The sequence below is a fragment of the Capricornis sumatraensis genome, chromosome 4 (assembly GCF_032405125.1).
Source record: "Capricornis sumatraensis isolate serow.1 chromosome 4, serow.2, whole genome shotgun sequence".
NCBI classification, from domain to species: domain Eukaryota; kingdom Metazoa; phylum Chordata; class Mammalia; order Artiodactyla; family Bovidae; genus Capricornis; species Capricornis sumatraensis.
The window spans coordinates 86,978,274-86,998,745 of record NC_091072.1 but is presented as its reverse complement, the minus strand read 5'-3'; the positions used below and the strand labels follow the sequence as shown (position 1 = coordinate 86,998,745).

The 20,472-nt window shown below is 37.4% G+C and overlaps 1 protein-coding gene across 1 annotated transcript in view; it reads right to left on the bottom strand.

The window, feature by feature from the left end:
- CPNE8 (copine 8) overlaps nucleotides 1–20,472 on the bottom strand; it is a 258,480-nt gene that overhangs the window by 51,778 nt on the left and 186,230 nt on the right. Inside the window, exons 12-13 of the mRNA XM_068969689.1 lie at nucleotides 3,397–3,450; nucleotides 2,739–2,800 (exon numbers count right to left, since the gene is read on the bottom strand). Of these exons, the coding sequence (XP_068825790.1) occupies nucleotides 2,739–2,800; nucleotides 3,397–3,450 (116 nt within the window). The remainder of the gene's footprint in view (nucleotides 1–2,738; nucleotides 2,801–3,396; nucleotides 3,451–20,472) is intronic.

Below are 20,472 nucleotides of genomic sequence, written 5' to 3'. Positions count from 1 at the left end.
TATAAAGATTTTTCATGTCCTTTTTAGGTATAAATGTAAGTACAGTTACATTAATTATGTAGTAAATTTCAAATTCTATTTCTCCATGATCCATTTGTAAGTAAAAAATGGGTTCCAGTAAAAAGTGTTGGGAAGCCAGGATGGAACAAAGTATACCTCATGGGTTGGAGCTCCATTTATACATGACTTCTATGAGAAACCCCCTCACTGATCACAGCCTTATCATAGTGAAGGGGATTGCATAACTCACTGAAGCCATGTACGTAGGGCCGCCCAAGATGAATAGGTCATGGTGAAGCATTCTGATAAAATGTGGTCCATTAGAGGATGAAATGGCAACCTACTCCAGTATTCTTGCTTAAAGAACCCCATGGACAATATGAAAAGGTAAAAAGATATGGTGCCAGAAGATCATCAGCAGCTCAAGTCAAAAGCTGTCCAATATGCTACTGAGGAAGAACACAGGGCAATTACTAATAGCTCCAATAAGAATGAAGCAGCTGCACAAAAGCTGAAATGATGCTCAGTAATGGACGTATCAACTGGTGAAAGTAAAATCTGACCTAATGCTATAAAGAAAAATACTGCATAGAAACTGGAATTTTAGGTAAATGGGAGAAGGTCAAGCAGGAGATGGCAAGACTGAACATTGACATCTACAGAATCAGTGAACTAGAATGGACAGGAGTGGTGAATTTAATTCAGATGACCATTATATCTACTACTGTGGGCAAAAATCCCTTAGAAGAAAAGGAGCAGCCCTCATAATCAACAAGACAGTCTGAGATGCAGTACTTTGGTGCAGTTTCCAAAATGACAGAATGATCTCAGTTCAGTTCCAAGTCAAACCATTCAATATCACAGTGTTCCAAGTTTAGGCCCAAACCACTGATGCTGAAGATGCTTAAACTGACCCGTTCTATGAAGACCTACAACATCTTCTAGAACACACACACACACACACACAAGCTCTTTTCATCATAGGAGATTGGAATGCAAAAGGAGGAAGTCAAGAGATACCCAGAAAACAGGCAAGTTTGGCCTTTGAGTACAAAGTGAAGCAGCACAAAGGCTAATGGAATTTTGTCAAAAGAACATGTTGGTCATAGCAAACACCCTTTTCCAACAACCCAAGTGATGACTCTAAACACAGAAACACAGATTGATCAATATCAAAATAAGATTGATTATGTTCTGTTCAGCCAAAGAAGGAGAAGCCCTACAGTCATTAAAAACAAGATCTGGAGCTGACTATGGCTCAGATCATGAGATCCTTATTGCAAAATTCAGGTCAAAATAGAAGAAAGTAGGGAAAACCAATAGGCCATTCAGGCATGACCTAAATCAAATCCCTTTTAATTAAACAGGGGAGGTGATGAATGGATTCAAGGGATTAAATCAGTGCCTGAAGAACTATGAACAGAGGTTCATAACATTGCACAGGAGGCAGTGACCAAAACCATCCCAAAGAAAAATAAATTCAAGCAGGCAAAGTGATTGTCTGAGGACGTTTTACAGATATTTGAAGAAAGAAAAGAAGTGGAAGGCAAGAGAGAAAGCAAAAGATATACCCAACTGAATGCAGAGACAAAAGAGCCTGCCATGCTAAAGTCCATAGGGTTGCAAGGAGTTAAACACAATGTAGCTATTGAAAAACAACAATCTGGCAGAAAAGGTCACAGTTCTTCCAGCACAGACAGTGCTATAAATTGGACAAGTGTAAGCCAAAAATAAATAAAATAAAATAAAATCTTTGAGGTGGTAAGCAGTATAAAAATGACAGTGGTCAAGAAGTTTACTGCTTAGGTATTATTGAAACCCATTTGTACTAATTAGCCCTAGGAATCTTCAAAAGGAGAAAATGAATAACCAATAAAATTGACTTATTCATAACAGGTTCTGAAAATATCTTTAATGATAGATTCACATGAAAATATTACTAGATTTGTACTGCTGACAATACATATTGGGTATTTCTTTCTCTCTCTCTCTCTCTCTCTCTCTCACACACACACACACACACACCACTCACTTAAAGACTCACAAAGCAAAGCCAAGAAAACAAACTTGAAAAGAATTTTTAATTTTAAAACTTGAAATTATCATTTCAACATGCAAATTATAGCCAGATCTATCAAGTGCTTTTTTTTTTCCTTAAAAAAATGCTGAGAGAGTTCATCTTTTTTATCTTTTTACCTACAGTACCAAGGAGTTTATTTACATAGGAATATATTTTTTTATGATAAATTCAACTTTCTATTTTCCCATCTTCAAAAGACAACAATATTCACAGATATTGGAATACTAAGGAGAGTTGGCAAACATTTTTCCTTCTTAGTATGTTTTCCTTCGACTTTATTGAAACAATCACCCTGTAGTCTCAGTCTATGTCCAAGTGGCAGGTTTCAAGATGCCTGTATATAGCAAAGATTGCCCACTTGGCTAGTATAGCTTTTGTCTTGTTTTCTTAACAAATAGCAATAGGGGTTAAGCTCTCTGTTTGGGGGGAAACTGTGTTTGTCCCTTAGCCCCCACTTCGTTGGCTTGACAACACTCTAGCAATAAATCAGTATTGGCAGAAACAAAAAAGAACAACAACAAAACCCTCTTAATCATCATTTGGAAGAGGTTTACAGAAGTGATGTCTCTGACTGCTGTTGTCATGAAGTTTCTAAACACATTCAAACTTGCCTCTCAGCATTGCTTAAGCAGTGAAAGAATTTCAGAAAATGACTTACCCTCCCTTAATATAGTCCAGGAATGAAACTTCTGTTTCTACCAAGAAAGACAGCAAGGTGACCTGAAGAAAGAAAACAAAAGAAAACAAAAATAAGAGAATTATATACTAGTACTAATCGCAATCCCAACCGGACTTTTTTCTAAGTGTTAGAGAGAAAATTATATTTCCTAGCATTTTGTAAATCAATAAAGATAATCTATTTCAAACTTTGCTAGGACTGATTATTCTTACATTTAAAATTATCAGAAGAAAAGGGGCTAAAAATTAAGTAACTCCTTTCTATGACCAATTTATTTCCTTCAAAGAAGAACATGCAAATTATCTACAAGGACACAGGGTTTCTTCACTTTTTCAGGTCTGCTTGATTTTCTCGTGTGATTTCATTAAATGAAGAATTCATAATGAAACTTCTTCTTCCCTCAGACACAACTCAACCCCTAAACAACTTGCAGGAAGCTAGGTTGCTATGTCACCTATGCTATGAGGTGTTCTCTATTACAATCATTCCCATAGAAAGTTAATTTTTTATTATATACCTTCATATTAAAACCCTAATGAAAGAGTTCAGTTTTAGTTGCTTCTGTTTGACACCAAATGTTTATATATATATATTCATCTATTTGAATCCTTAATGTATAACATAAAATTTGACTTACTGTTCCTGAATTAGTATATTTCTTCTTTTTTCCTTTCTTTCTGGGATTTATCACCTTAAAGAGCAGATAAAACAATTACAATGTTAGGATTTATACTGAAATATTTTAAAAATGTATAGTCCAACCTGGTGTCTTCATATATTATGGATTTATTTACTTACTAATGTCTTTAGTCGGAGAAGGCGATGGCACCCCACTCCACTACTCTTGCCTGGAAAATCCCATGGACGGAGGAGCCTGATAGGCTGCAGTCCATGGGGTCGCAAAGAGTCGGACACGACTGAGCGACTCCCCTTTCACTTTTTACTTTCATGCATTGGAGAAGGAAATGGCAACCCACTCCAGTGTTCTTGCCTGGAGAATCCCAGGGACAGGGGAGCCTGGTGGGCTGCCATCTATGGGGTTGCACAAAGTTGGACACAACTGAAGCGACTTCATAGCGGCAGCAGCAATGTCTTTAGTACAACTCCTTGATGAGTCTATCAGCCAAAATGTCTCTGCAAAATGACTAGTGATTATTTTCTTTAAAAAAATCTTTTTTTCAGTAATATTCTTCTCAATTACCTTAGGCATTGATTACTCTACCCATATACATCTTCTTGCTGTGAGGTCTCAAATATTAGTGATTGATTTGTAGAAAAACTATAGATTTCTCAAATAAAATATATTTAGAACACAACAGTTCTTATTTGATTATATACACTAATGACAAATCATTCAGATATTTGACTCTTTAATGTCTCTGTGCATGCGTGCTAAGTTGCTTCAATTTTGTCTGACTCTTTTTGACCCTATGGAGCATAGCACTCCAGACTCCTTTGTCCAGGGAATTCTCCAGCAAGAATACTGGAGTGGGTTGCAATGCCTTCCTCCAGGGGACTTTCCCTAAGGGATCAAACTCATGTCTCTTATGCCTCCTGCATTGGCAGGTGGTCCTTACCACTAACATCACCTGGTGGTGGTGTTGGTGTTGGTGGTATAGTTGTTAAGTCGTGTCTGACTCTTGTGACCCTATGGGCCCAGGCTCCTGCCAGGCTCCTCTGTCCATGGGATTCTCCAGGCGAGAATACTGGAGTGGGTTACCATTTCCTCCTCCAGGGGATGTTCCTGACCCAGGGGTTGAAACCAGGTCTCCTGCATTGCAGGCAGATTCTTTACCAACTGAGCTAGGAGGGAAGCCCCTTGTAGAATCACCTGGGAAAGCATTTAAGGGCTCTACTTATTGCTTAATAATGATAGTAATTTCCATCAGACACATAATAATGCGTAAAAGGTTGGAGTCCTGGTGAGAGTCCTGGTGGGAGTCACATGGATTCACAAACCTAGAAATAGGCTGACTGACTGAGGTCTTACCTGTGCACCCTGAAAAGGAACCTTGGCCCAGGACAACCCTACTGAACAAAGGTACTGGAGCCAGTCTCATCTACCCAGCAGCAAACCTAACCCACACTCACCTGAGCCCCTAGTAACAAGCATACCATCAGTAGATCCTACTGTATACCTATCAATTGCTTCAATGCCAGGTCTAAACCACCACAACTGCAGTTTTAAAGGTAGCCCCATAAGCCTGGAGAACCACCAGGAGGTCTTTACCTGACAAAATAAGTCTATAAATCAGCAGGCAGCATTTATTTATTTACTTATTTATTTTCACTTTAAGAATTTTATTTAGTTCTCAATTGGGTTTTAAATGATATGACCTATGGGCTTTTCATTGTCCCATTTAATTCTGCCTGGCTGAGAATCATGCCCTACAAGGTAGGCAGGATAAGAAGCCATCTATAGGGACTTACTCCTCTTTGTCTTATCTTCTTATTGGTAGTTATAGACTCTTAACAAGAATATAAAATTAATCTGTGTGATTTATGTTTTTTTTTCTACACAGCCTTTAAAAGAATAAATGTAGAAAAAGATTTTAACCATTACTGGAGTCAAAAACAACAACCCAAACACCTGATTAAATGCCAGCTCATAGAGTTGCTAATTGTTTGAATGTGTTCCTTAATGCTCTTGTGGCTTGAGTTGTTTCTGATTTTTTTCTAACATTTTGTTTTGCTTTATATTTAAAATTTTTTGTTTTCCTTTTATAATGTTTTTTTAATTGAAGTATAGTTGATTTACAATTTAGTGCCAATCTCTGCTGTACAGCAAAGTGACTCAGTTTTATACATATATAAATACAATCTTTTAAAATATTCTTCTCCATTATGGTTTCTAAACAATAGGACCTTGTGTATCTACTCTAAATGTATAGTTTGCATTTACCAACCCTAAATCCTAGTCACTTCTTGGCAACCACAAGTCTGATCTCTATGTTTGTGAGTCTGTTTCTATTTTGTAGATAGGTTCATTTGTGTCATATTTTAGATTCCACATATAAGTGGTATCATATGGTATTTGTCTTTCTCTTTCTGACATACTTCACTTAGTATAATCTCTAGTTGCATCCATGATGCTGCAAATGGCATTATTTTTTTTATGACTGAGTAGTATTCCATTGTATATTTGTAGCACCTACTCTTTATCCATTCATCTGTCAATAGACATTTAGGTTGCTTCCATATTTTGACTACTGTGAACAGTGCTGTTATGAACATAAGTGTCTGTATACCGTTTGAATTACAGTTTTGTCTGGGTATATGCCCAGGAATAGGATTGCTGGATCATATGGTAATTTTATATTTAATTTTCTAAGGAACATCCATACTGTTTTCCATAGTAACTGCACCAACTTACATTGCCACCAATGCTGTAGGAGGATTCCCTTTTCTCCATACCCTATCTAGCATGTGTTATTTGTACACTTTTTAATGATGACCATTCTGACTGTTGTGAAATGCTACTTCATTACAGTTTTGACTTGCATTTGTCTACTAATTAGCGATGTTGAGGGTCTTTTCATGTGCCTATTGGCCAGATGTCTTTAAAGAAATGTCTATTAAGGGCTTCTGCCCATTTTCCAAATGGATTGCTAGTTTTTTTTTGTTGTTGTTGTTGAGTTGTACGACCTGTTTGTATATTATGGAGATTAAGCCTTTGTCAGTTGCATCATTTGTAAATATTTTCTCCCCTTCTGCAGGTTGTCTTTTCGTTGTTGTTGTTGTTTTTAATGGTTTGCTTTACTATGCAAAAGCTTGTTAAGTTTGATTAGGTGGAACTTATTTTAGATTTTATTTCTATTGCTTTGGGAGACTGACCTAAGAAAACATTTGTTTGATTTATGTCAGAATGTTTTGCCTATACTCTCTTCTAGGAGTTTTATGGTGCCTTGAAATTGAAAGAGAAGAGTGAAAAAGTTGGCTTAAAGCTCAACATTCAGAAAACTAAGATCATGGCATCTGGTCCCATCACTTCATGGCAAATAGACGGGGAAACAGTGTCAGACTTTATTTTGGGGGTCTCCAAAATCACTTCAGATGGTGATTGCAGCCATTAAATTAAAAGACACTTACTCCTTGGAAGGAAGTTATGACCAACCTAGATAACATATTGAAAAGCAGAGCTATTACTTTGCCAACAAAGGTCCATCTAGTCAAGGCTAAGGTTTTTCCAGTGATCATGTACGGATGTGAGTTGAATCATGAAGAAAGCTGAGCACTGAAGAATTGATGCTTTTGAACTGTGATGTTGGAGGAGACTTTTAAGAGTCCCTTGGACTGCAAGGAGATCCAACCAGTCCATTCTAAAAGAGATCAGTCCTTGGTGTTCATTGGAAGGACTGATGCTGAAGCTGAAACTCCAATACTTTGGCCACCTCATGCGAAGAGTTGACCCTGATGCTGGGAGGGATTGGGGGCAAGAGGAAAAGGGGACGACAGAGGATGAGATGGTTGGATGGCATCATCGACTTGATGGACATGAGTTTGGGTAAATTCCGGGAGTTGGTGATGGACAGGGAGGCCTGGCGTGCTGCGATTCATGGGGTCGCAAAGAGTCAGACACGACTGAACGACTGAACTGAATTGAACTGAACTGTCTTATGTTAAAGTCTTTAAGTCATTTTGTTTCATTTTGTGTATGGTGTGAGGGTGTGTGCTAACTTCATTGATTTACACGCACCTGTCCAACTTTCCTTGCACCGCTTGATGAAGACAGTGTCCTTTTCTCATTTCATATTCTTGTCTCCTTTGTCAAAGATTTATTGATCATAGGTGTGTAGATTTATTTCTGGACTCCCTATTCTGTTCCATTGATCTGTGTGTCTACTTTTGAACCAATATCACAATTTTCATAACTGTAGCTTTGTAGTACTGTCTGAAGTCTGGGAGGGTTACACTTCCTGCTTTGTTTTTGTTCCTCAGAATTGCTCTATGCTCTGTAGCCCACCAGGCTGCTGTGTCCATGGGATTCTCCAGGCAATAATACTGGAAGGGGTTGCCATTCCCTTCTCTAAGGGATCTTCCTAACCCAGGGATAAAACCCAGGTCCCCCTCATTGCAGGCAGATTCTTTACCATCTGAGCCATCATCCTTGTTACAGCAGGTGTTCAAATGTTCTTCCTTTTGGGTTTCTCAGGTGGCACAGTGGCAAAGATTCTGCCTGCTAATGCAGGAGGGTTCAATCCCTGGGTTGGGAAGATACCCTGGAATAAGAAATGGCAACCCATTCTAGTTTATTGGCAGAAAATCCCATGGACAGAGGACCTTGGTGGGCTGTAGTCCATGGGGTCATAAAGAGTTGAACAGTACTAAGCAATTGAATACACATAATACATATAGATATTTTTGATTCCATATTTATTTTGGGGTTATCTGTTCTAGTTTTATGAAAATGTAATGGGCAGTTTGATAGGGATCACATTAAATCTGCAGATTGCTTTGGGTAGTTTTGACACTTTAATAATATTAATTCTTCTAATTCAAGAGCATGGGATTATCTTTCCATTTCTTTGAATCTTCTTTAATTTCCTCAATTAATGTTTTATAGTTCTGAGCATATAAGTCTTTTACCTCTTTGGTCAGGTTTATTTGTAGGTTTTTTTTTTTTTTTTTTTTGCAATTTTGGAAAGTGCATATATATGTTTATATATAACCTTCCCTTTTCTGTTATTTCATTGTTAGTGCAAAGAAATGCAACTGATTTCTAGAAGTTAATCTCAATTTTTTAAGCAGCAATTTCAAGCAGCATTTTATTAGGAAGAAATTTCCTATGGTCTAACTAGTGTTTACATACGAAGCAATTGATTCTCACTGAGGCTGTTGCGATGGACATACACATTTTAAGCCAGAAGTTGCAGATAAATCTTATTTCTGCATTGAGTGAACCCCTGACTCACAGAGACATAGTGGCAAAGAGTAGCTATTTTTTTTTTTTCCCCCAAGGGCTCTCCTCTCCTCTAAGTTAAATGAAGATAGCAAGAGAATCCTATGTTAGTTATCTGCAACACCTTAGAAACTGCTATCCAATGTGTATTTTAAAATTACTGTTATAAATGGAATTTGAAGCTAGGTAACATATGCAAAACTATCAAAGCCTTCCTTGAAACACTAATTTGAACAATGGCTGAATGAGACCATCAGTGAAGTCATGTCCAGCTCAAAAGCTTCTGCTTCTAAGGTTTTTTTCTGTCTGCAATTCAATTGGCAGGGATTGGGGGGAGGAAGGAATAGCACCTTGAAGGTTTGGACCCTCCTATCCTTATATCAAAAGCCCTAGAAGCATGTGGAGGCTTTTAGAAGGCTGCAGGCAAATAAAAAAAAGTCACTTAAGTAGGGCAGAAACAGTTGGACTGTTAAACGTGTACGAGACAGCGATGGGTCCAAAAGCATGGCAGGGTGACACTGGCAGCTTTTTCCATCTGCTTCCAAGATAAGGTTTCTTTTTTTCTTTTAAATTAATTAATTAATCTTAATTGGAGGATAGTTGTTTTACAATATTGTGATGGTTTTGTGCCATACATCAACATGAATTGGCCACAGGTATACATGCGTCCCCTTCCCCTGCATCCTGAAACCCCCTCCAATCTCCCTCCCCAAGCTATCCATCTGGGTTGTCCCAGAGTACCAGCTTTGGGTACCCTGGTTCATGCATCAGACTTGCACTGTCATCTATTTTACATATGGTAATGAACATGTCTCAGTGCTATTCTCTTAAATTATCCCACCCTTGCCTTCTCCCACAGAGTTCAAAAGTCTGTTCTGTACACATCTGTGTCTCCTTTGCTGCCTTGCATGTAGGATCATCTGTAACATCTTTCTAAATTCCATATATATATGTGTGTGTTAATATACAGTACAGGTCTTTCTGTTTCTGACTTCACTCTGTATAATAGGTTCCAGGTTTAACCATCTCATTAGAACCGACTCAAATGCATCCCATTTTAGTGACAGTCACTCAGTTGTGTCCGACTCTTTGTGACCCCATAGACTATACAGTCCATGGAATTCTCCGGGCCAGAATACTGGGCAGCCTTTCCCTTCTCCAGTGGATCTTCCTGACCTAGGAATCAAACAGGGTCTCCTGCATTGCAGGCAGATTCTTTACCAATGGAGCTATAAGGGAAGCCCATTCCTTTTTATAGCTGAGTAATATTCCATTATGTATATGTACCACAACTTCCTTATCCATTCACCTGCTGATGGACATCTAGGTTGTTCCCATTTCCTAGCTAATAGTGCTTCAATTAACAATGGGGTACATGCATCTTTTTCAGTTCTGGTTTCCTTGGGGTGTATGCCCAGCAGTGGGATTGGTGGGTAGTATGACAGTTCTAGTACTAGTTTTTTAAGGGATCTCCACACTTTTCTCTATAGTGGCTGTACCAGTTTGCATTCCCACCAACAGTGTGAGAGTATTCCCTTTTCTCCATACCCTATCCAGCATTTATTGTTTGTAGACTTTTTGATGATGGCCATTCTGATCAGTGTGAGGTGGGACCTCACTGTGGTTTTGATTTGCATTTTTCTAATGATGAGTGATGTTGAGCATCTTTTCTTGTGTTTATTAACCATCTGTATGTCCTCTTTGGAGAAATGTCTGTTTAGGTCTTTTGCCCACTTTTTGACTGCTCATTTTTTGGGTATTGAGCTGCATGAGTTGCTTGTATATTTTGGAGATTAATTCTTTGTCAGTTGCTTCATTTGCTATTACATTCTGATGGTTGTCTTTTCACCTTGCCTACAGTTACCTTTGTTGTGCAAAACCACTGGAACAAAATAAAGTCCAGAGATAAATCCAAGTACCTATGGACACCTTATTTTTGACAATGGAGGCAAAAATTTGCAATGGAGAAAAGACAATCTCTTCAACAAGTGGTGCTGAGAAAACTGATCAACTATGTGTAAAAGACTGAATCTAGAACACTTTATAACACCATACACAAAAATAAACTCAAAAATGGATTAAAGACCTAAATGTAAGACCAGGAACTATAAAACTTGTAGAGGAAAACATAGGCAGAACACTCTCCAAATAAATCACAGCAAGATCCTCTACAACCCACCTTCAAGTGTAATGCAAATAAAAACAAAAATAAACAGAAGTGACCTAATTAAACTTAAAAGCTTTTGCACAATGATGGAAACTATAAGCAAGGTGAAAAGACAGCCCTCAGACTGGGAGAATATAATAGGACCAAAACAACTGGATGTTAATCTTATATCATGCTATTTTGCTAAATTCATGTTTTAGATCTAGCAATTTTTGTATGGAGTCCTTGTGTGCCATATTCTCAGTCACTCAGTTGTGTCTGACTCTTTGCAACCCACTGGACTGTAGCACTCCAGGCTCCTCTGTCCATGGAATTTTCCAGGCAAGAATAGTGGAATAGGTTGCCATTTTCTACTCCAGGGGATCTTGCTGACACAGGGATCAAACCTATGTCTTTTCTGTTGGCAGGTAGATTATTGACCACTGGGCCAGCTGGGAAGTCTTTTATATACATTTTCATGTCATCTACACACAGTGACAATTTTACCTTTTCCTTTCCAATTTTGATATCTTTTATTTCTTTTTCTTGTCTGATTCCTCAGGTTAGGACTGCCAATACTATGCTGACTAGATGTGGTGAGAGTGGGCATCCTTGTTTTGTTCTAGATTAGTGAGAAGGCTTTTAGCTTTTCACCTGTGAGTATTATACTGGCTGTGAGTTTGCCATAAATGGCTTTTATTATGTTGAGCTATGTTTCTTCTATCCTCACTTTGGTAAAAGTTTTTTTTTTATCATTAATGAATATTGAATTTTTAAAAATGCCTTTTTTGCATCTATTGAGCTGATCATGTGGTTTTTTTCTTTTCCAATGTGGTGTACTACATTGATTGATTTGTGCATGTTAAACCATTCTTGTGAACTTCGAATGAATCCCACTTGATCATGGTGTAGGAACTTTTTCTATGTGTTGTTGGATTCGATTTGTTAATATTTTGTTGAAAATTTTTGAATCTATATTCATAAAAGCATTGACCCGTAATTTGCTTTATTGGTGGCATCTTATCTGGTTTTGGTACAGGATGATTGTGGCTTCACAGAATGTCTTGGGAGTGTTCACTCCTCTCTTTTGGAAGAGTTTGAAGAGAAACAGTTTTTCTTTGTACGTGTGATCATATTTGCCTGTGAAACCATCTGGTCCTGGACTTTTGTTTACAGGGTGCTTTTTAAAGGTAGTTTTCTTTTTTTTTGAAATCATAGATTCTATTTCACTTCAAGTGATGGGTCTGTTGAATTATCTATTTCTGCTTGATTCAATTTTGGTGGGCTGTATCTTTCTAGAAAGTTGTTCATTTCTTCTAGGTTGTCAAATTTGTTGGCATATATTGTTCATAGCATTCTTATTTTTTTTTTTTTTTGCAGTATCAGATTTCTGATACTGTCTTTTTTAATTTCTTATTTTATTTGGATTCTTTTACTTTTCTTTTTGGTAAGCCTGGCCAGAGGCATTCAATTTTCTTTATCCTTTCAAGGTACTAGATCTTGGTTTTATTGAATTTTTGTTTTATGTATTAGGCTCTTTTATTTATTTCCTCCCCAATCTTTAATATTCTCTTCCTTCTCCTGACTTTAGGTTTTGCTAGTTCTTCTTTTTTTTTTTTTCTAATTCTTTTAGGTGATAGGTTAGGTTGTTTGAGATTTTTCTTGATTTTTGAAAAAGACTTGTATTGCTATGAGCTTCTCTCCAAGAACTGCTTTTGCAGCACCTCATAGATTTTGTTGGCTGTGTTTTGTCATTTGTTGCATTTTAAAATTTCCTTTTGATTTCCTCTTTGATCCATTCATTTTTTAGTAGTTTGTACTTTAGTTTCCATGTAATCATATTTTTTTCATGTCTTTTCCTGTGGTTGATTTCTAGTTTTATGCTGTTGTGGTCAGAGAATATGCTTGAAATAATTTCTATACTCTTAAATTTGTTGAGGTTTGTTGTGCCCAGTATGTGGTCCATCCTAGAGAATGTTTGATGTGCACTTGACAAGACTGTGTATTATGATTTTTTAATGTAATGTCTTGAAAATACCAATTAAGTCTAACTGCTCTATTGCATCATTCAGGATCTCTGTTGCTTATTGGTTTTCAGTCCAGAAGATCTTTCCATTGATATGAGCGGGGTGTCAAAGTCTCCTACTGTTACTACAATCCTGTTGATTTCTCCATTTATGTTTGTTAGTATTTATTTTATGTATTTAGGTGCTTCTATATTAGATGCATATATGTTGATGACTGTAAAACCTCTTTGTATATTGACTCTTTTTTCGTTAAGTATTTTCTTTTTATACCTTTTTCTATATACTTTTTTACCTTCTTTATATAGTCTTTGCTTTACAGTCTATTTTGTCTGATATGAGTATTGCAACTCCCATTTTCTTTTCATTTCCATCTGCATAAAATATTTTTCCATCCCCTCACTTTTTATTTTTAATTGGAGGATAACTGCTTTACAACGTTGTGTTGATTTCTGCTGTACAAAAACACAAATCAGCCATGAGTATATATATTCTCTCCCTCTTGAGCCTCCCTCTCACTCCCTACTCTGATCCCTCTAGGTTGTCACAGAGCACCAGACTGAGTTACAGAGCAGCTTCCCATTACTTGTTTTACACATGGTGGTGTGTACATGCCAATGATACTATCTCAATTCATCTCACCCTCTCCTTCCCCCACTGTGTTCACAAGATTGTCTTCTACATCTTTGTCTCTAGAAATGCCCTGCAAATAGGTTCATCAGCATCATTTTTCTAGATTCCGTATATTTGCATTAGCATATGATATCTGTTTTCTCTTTCTGACTTACTTCACTGTATATCAGACTTGAAGTTCATCAACCTCATTTCAACTGACTCAAATTCGTTTATTTTTATGGCTGAGTAATATTCCATTGTATATATCTGCCACAACTTCTTTATCAATTCATCTGTCAATGGATATCTAGATTGCTTCCATATCCTGGTGATTGTAACAGTGTAAAATGAATATTGGAGCACATAGGTCTTTTTGAATTATGGTTTTCTCAGGATATATGCCCAGAATTGGGATTGCTGGGCCATATAGTAGTTTTATTCCTAGTTTTTGAAGGAATCTCCATACTGTTTTCCATAGTGGTTGTATCAGAGTACAGTCTCACCAACAGTGAAAGAGGACTCCATTTTCTCTGCACATTCTTCAGCATTTATAGTTTGTAGATTTTTTAAATGATGGCCATTCTGACCAGTGTGAAGTGATAACTCATTGTAGTTTTGACTTGCATTTATCTAATAGTGAGCAATACTGAGCATCTTTTTATATATTTGGTGGCTATCTGTATGTCTTCTTTGCAGAAATGTCTGTTTAGGTTTTCTGCCCATTTTCTGATTGGGTGTTTTTTTCTTTTCCTTTCTGAAATTGAGCTGCATAAGCTTCAACAAAAAGAATAAAATAACTAGGGTTAAACCTACTTAAAGACAGAAAAGATCTGTTGCAGAAAACTTTAAGATGCTGATGAAAGAAATCAAAGATGACACAGACAGATGAAGAGATATAGCCTGTTCTAGGATCACAAGAATCAATATTGTGAAAATAACTATACTACCTAAAGCAATCTACAGATTCAAGGCAAGCCTCATAAAATTACCAACAGCATTCTTCACAGAACTAGAACAAAAATTATATAGTTTGTGCAGAAATACAAAAGACCCTGAACAGACAAAGAATTCTTGAGGAAGAAAAATGAAGATGGATAAATCAAACTTTCTGATTTCATACTATACTACAAAGCTATAGTTAAGAGTATATGGTACTGGCACAAAAACAGAAATATAGACAAAAAGAAGAACACAGAAAGCCCAGAGATAAACCTGTGCATCTATTGGCATCTTTGACAAAGGAGGTAAGAATATACAATAGAGAAAAGATAGTCTCTTCAATAAGTGGTGCTGGGTATACTGGACAGCTACATGTATAAGAATAAGATTAGAACACTTCCTAACAGCATATATAAAAAGAAACGCAAAATGGAATAAATATCTAAATGTAAAGCCAGAAACTATAAAACTTTTAGAGGAAGATATAGATAGAACACTCTGTGACATAAATCACAACAAGATCTTCTTTGACCTACCTCCTAGAGTAATGGAAATGAGAACAAAAGTAAACAAATGGATCATAATTAAACTTAAAAGCTTTTGCACAGCAAAGGAAATTATGAACAAGGTGAAAAGACAACCCTCAGAATGGGAGAAAATAGCTGCAAACAAAGCAACTGATAAATGATTAATCTCCAAAATATACAAACATTCCATCCCCTCACTTTCAATCTATGTGTGTCTTTTTCCCTTAAGTGGGTATTTTATAGGCAGCATATTGTAATTTCGTTGTGCCTGACTCTTTTGTGACCTCATGTACTGTAGCTTAACAGGTTCCTCTGCCCATGGGATTGCCCAGGCAAGAATTCTCAAGTGGGTTGTCATTTTATTCTCCAGAGGATCTTCCTGACCCAAGGATTGAAGCTGTCTCTCTTTCCTTGCAGGGAAATTCTTCACTGCTGAGCCACCAGGGAAGTCCACAATGGGATATTACTCAATCATAAAAAGGAATGAAAGGGTGTCTTTTGCAGAGACATGGATGCAGCTAGAGGTTGTCATACAGAGTGTGTAGTAAATCAGAAAGGGAAAAACAAATATCGCATGATACAGCTTATATGTGGAATCTCGAAAAATGGTAGAGATGAACTTATTTACAAAGCAAAAATAGTTACAGATGTAGAGATCAAAGATATGGTTACCAAGGGAGGAAAATGGGATGGATGAATTGGGAAATTGAGGCTGAAATATCTACACTACTGTGTATAAAATAGAAAACGAATGAGAACTTCCTGTTTAGCACAGGGATCTCTACTCATTGCTCTTTGTGATTTAAATCAGAAGGAAATCTAAAAGAGTGGATAAATGTATTTGCATGATTGATTTACTTTGCTTTATAGCAAGAAACTAACAACATTTGAATAGAACTATGGTTGAATGGCATCACCGACTCGGACAAGAGTTTGAGTAAGCTCTGGGAGTTGGTGATGAGCAAGGAAGCCTGCTAAAGTCCATGGGGTCACAAAGAGTCAGACATGACTCAGAGAATGAACTGATATGCCAATAAATATTAATAAAAACAAAACATTTTATCGAGACTGTGAATAAGAAGGGTGTCTACTCAGTGGTAAATTATCTGTCTGCAATGCAGAAGATGTGGTTTCTATCCTTGGGTTGGGACGGTGTCCTGGAGAAAGACATGGCAACCCACTCAAAAATTTTGTCTGGAAACCACATGGACAGAAGAGTATGGCAGGCTACAGTCCATGGGGTGGCAAAGAGTTCATCATGACTTAGTAACTAAACAACAACAATAATATTACTTTGCTCAATTATTGATAAGCAAATATTTATTGACATATTAAACCTTGCTTTCTGATTGATTCTTTGTTTTTTCCTTGTTTTTTTCTTTTTGTGGTTTGATGATTTATTTTATGCTTGTGTTCTCTTGATTTTTTATGAATCTATTGTATGCTTTTGATTTGTGGTTTCCCTATTTTTCAAGTATGTTAACACCTTCCTATATCTGATAGGAATATAGGCTCAAACACACTGTAAAAAAAAAAAAAGAATCTGCATTTTCTTACTCTTTCCTTATATTTTATGATTTTGATGTCATTTTTTACAGCTTCATCTTTATCCTTTTGCTGTTCTTTGCATTTATCATTGATTTCAAAAATACATTTTTTTTTCTCTATCTCTGTTTGATCTGTGTACTGGCTAATTTAAGTGATTTACTTTCAAATTATGATTTTCTTCTTCCTATATCTTCTTGCTTCTTTTCCACTTAGAGGAGATGTTTCATACTTATTGTAGGATAGATTTAGTGTTGCCATATTCTTTTTAGCTTTTACTTGTCTGAGAAATTCTTTGTTTCTCCTCCTTCTCTAAATGATAAACTTTTGGATAGAGTATTCTAGGTTGCAGATCTTCCCTTTCAAGACTTTAAATATATTCTGCCACTCCCTTCTGGTCTGCAGTGTTTCTGTAGGAAATCAGCTGATAGCCTTCTGGGAATTTCCTTGTAATGAACTCCTTGCTTTTCTCTTGCTGCCCTTAGAATCCTCTCTTTAATGTTTGCCATTTTAACATGTCTTGCTGTAGGTCTGTTGTGGTTCATCTTGTTTAGAACCCTCTGTGCTTCCTGTATCTGAATATATGTTTCCTTGATTACATTTGGGAAGTTTTCAGCCACAATTTTTTCAAATACATTTTCAGTCCTCCTTTCTCTTTCTTCTCCTTCTAGAACCCTGATTATGTGTAGACAGGCACACTTTATATTATCCCATAGGTCTCTCATATTGCTTTCATTTTTTTCCCCCAATCTGGCTTTCTGTCTGCTATTCTGATTGGTTACTGACCATTATTCTATCTTTCATATCACTTATTCTTTCTTCTGCATTATTCATTTTGCCTTTAGCTCAGTTTTCATCTCAGTAAATGACTTTTCTGATTTTTCTTGGCTCCTCCTTATAGTTTCTAGTCCTTTTTACTGTAATCTGCATTTCTGTCCATATCCTTTCTTAATTTCTTCAGTATTTTCATTACCTCCATTTGGAACTAAATGTCTATTAGAGTCAAATGGTCTGTTTCATTGCTTGTTCCTTCAGGGGAATTCTCCTGTTCTGTTAACTGACAGTCATTCCTCTATTTTGTCATTTTGCTTATATTTCTCTTGTGAGTTTATCAGAAACAATCATCTACTGTAGTCTTAAAGAGTTATTTATATGCAGAAGCTTCTCTATTTAGCTTGAATGGTTTAATATTTTTCTGATATGAAGGCTGTTTTTGGTTTGGAGGCTTGCTGTCTCTTTCCTTAGCATGTGCTGGCCATTATCCCCTTGATAAGGCGTGTGCAAGTACACAGCTCACGCAGGCTCCCAGAAAGAGAGAAGCAGTGGTTGGCTCCTGGTCACAACCCTCACCAGCAGTCTGATCCTACCTCTGGAGTCTGAGATGACAGCAGTGGCTCATACCTACCCCTGGAGCTTGTTTTGCTGGTGCCTTGGTCCCATCACTTCATGGGAAATAGATGGGGAAACAGTGTCAGACTTTATTTTGGGGGGCTCCAAAATCACTCCAGATGGTGATTGCAGCCATGAAATTAAAAGATGCTTACTCCTTGGAAGGTAAGTTATGACCAATCTAGATACCATATTCAAAAGCAGAGACATTACTTTGCCAACAAAGGTCCATCTAGTCAAGGGTATGGTTTTTCCAGTGGTCATGTATGGATGTGAGAGTTGGACAGTGAAGAGAGCTGAGCACCGAAGAATTGATGCTTTTGAACTGTGGTGTTGGAGAAGACTCTTAAGAGTCCCTTGGACTGCAAGGAGATCCAACTAGTCCATTCTAAAGGAGATCAGTCCTTGGTGTTCTTTGGAAGGACTGATGCTAAAGCTGAAACTCCAATACTTTGGCCACCTCATGCTAATAGTTGACTCATTGGAAAAGACCCTGATGCTGGGAGGGAGTGGGGGCAGGAGGAGAAGGGGACAGCAGAGGATGAGTTGGCTGGATGGCATCACTAACTCGATGGACACAAGTTTGAGTGAACTCTGGGAGTTGGTGATGGACAAGGAGGCCTGGCGTGCTGTGATTCATGGGGTCACAAAGAGTCAGACACGACTGAGCGACTGATCTGAACTGAACTGCCACCTCAGAGTGAGTGCAGAGAAAGAAGCTCCTGTGGTGGGCCCACCCCTCTCCTCCCACACCTGCCCAAAAATATTGCCCTTCCTCCCTGCTGGGCCCAGGCCTCCTCTCATACCACACCCTAGCGCCTCGTCTCATACCACACCCTAGCCTCCTCAGGCTATCTCCATGCAGCCAACCCCAGTCCTCTTCCTTGGGTCTGACCTCCAAAGCACAAGGCCCTCACTACCTCAGTGATGAGTACCTCAAGCTTGGGCGTGCTGGGCAGCATTGACTGTCCTAGTCTCTCTCTGCTTTGGCCCTGGTGAACCAGTTACTATTCTCTCCTCTGAGGCTGCAAAGCTGCCTCTCTGTCCCTGCTGATCTGCCTGCCAGACTTGAAGTAGAAGGACTTCCCTTCATGCAGAAAAATTTCCCTTTCACAGCTCCCTCCCAAGGACACTGGTCCCATCCTGATTCCTTTCTCCCTCTCTCTTTTTTTTTTTCTTTTTTTAAAGCTGTTTTCTTTTGCCCTGCCCAGAGATTTTCTTGCCTTTTTGGAAGTTGGAGGTCTTCTGCCCATGTTCAATAGATGTTCTATGAGAACTCTTCCATTTGCAGATGCATAGTTTATGTATTTATAAGAGAAAATGAGCTCCATATCCTACTCTTCCACCATCTTGATCCAGTGTCAAATAGGAGGGCTTTTAAAAGCTCAGGCATATTACTGGGGATCTAGAAGGTCACGTGCTTGTGTAGAACTGTGTGAATGGCCAAGGAAGACCTTGAGGAAACCATAATTCTTCATTAATGGCTGATTCTGAGTCCGTGTTTAAGCATCAAGTGAAAGCCAAGGCAGAATATTACACTTGGAACATAAAAGAAGTGCACCAACATACACAAATCTTGGTCAAATTATGTGCTGACCACTAGTTAACAAGGCATAGACTGCAGTAACCCACACAGAAAAGAAAAAGAGCCTTTACAGAATTACTCCAAGAAAGTCACTAAATCCATAAACAGCAACAACAGCAAACCCTGGAAAAAGCACAGGATCTGATTTCCAGCTTACCTATATTATATTTTGTAAAATTTCCAGCATTCAACAACAACCAAAATTATAAGATATGCAAAGAAACAAGAAAGTATGGTCCATACATACAAAAAAGCAATCAATAGACTATATCTTTGGTAACTTGTAGGTATGGAATTTATTTAATATAGTCTTCAAATCAGTCATTACTAATACACTTACAAAATAAAGAAAGAAAGTGTGAAATAAACTATGAAATAATGTTTCACCAAATAGAAAAATCAGTAAGATCAAAATTATTAAAAAGAACCAAATAGAAATTCTCAACTTTAAAAGTAGAGTAACAAATGAAAAATTTGCTAGAGAGGCTTAATAGAACATTTGAGTTGGCAGAAGAAATAATGAGTAATCTTGAAGATGGGTCAACTGAGATTTTCTAGTGCAAGAAACAAAAAAAATAAGAACAAATCATATGAGACATGTGGGATATGATCAAACATAAAAACATATATAGATAGATACATACACAGATAGATAGATAGAAAGTATTGGGAGTACCAGAAGGAAAAGAGAGAAAGGGGCAAAAGAATATTTGAAGGAATAATGATTGAAAATTTCCCTAGTTGCCTCAATAAAACTGAATCCCCTTACATGTGTGCAAAAAATGAAGTTTCCAATGTGTGTAGGACCAAGATCTATATATATGTAATATATAACATACAAAGTTCTTCCAGATATTCTTCAGATTAATCTCTTCTATTGATAACATAAAGAATAAGAACACACTGTTATCTGAAATAATGGCACAAGTATTCATGCAAGGTATTTAATAAGGAACAATTGTTACTAAGCTTTTTCAGTAGATGTGACACTAATCTCATTAAGCAAACTTTGTTGGATAAGAGAGATCCAAAGAGAAGAACACA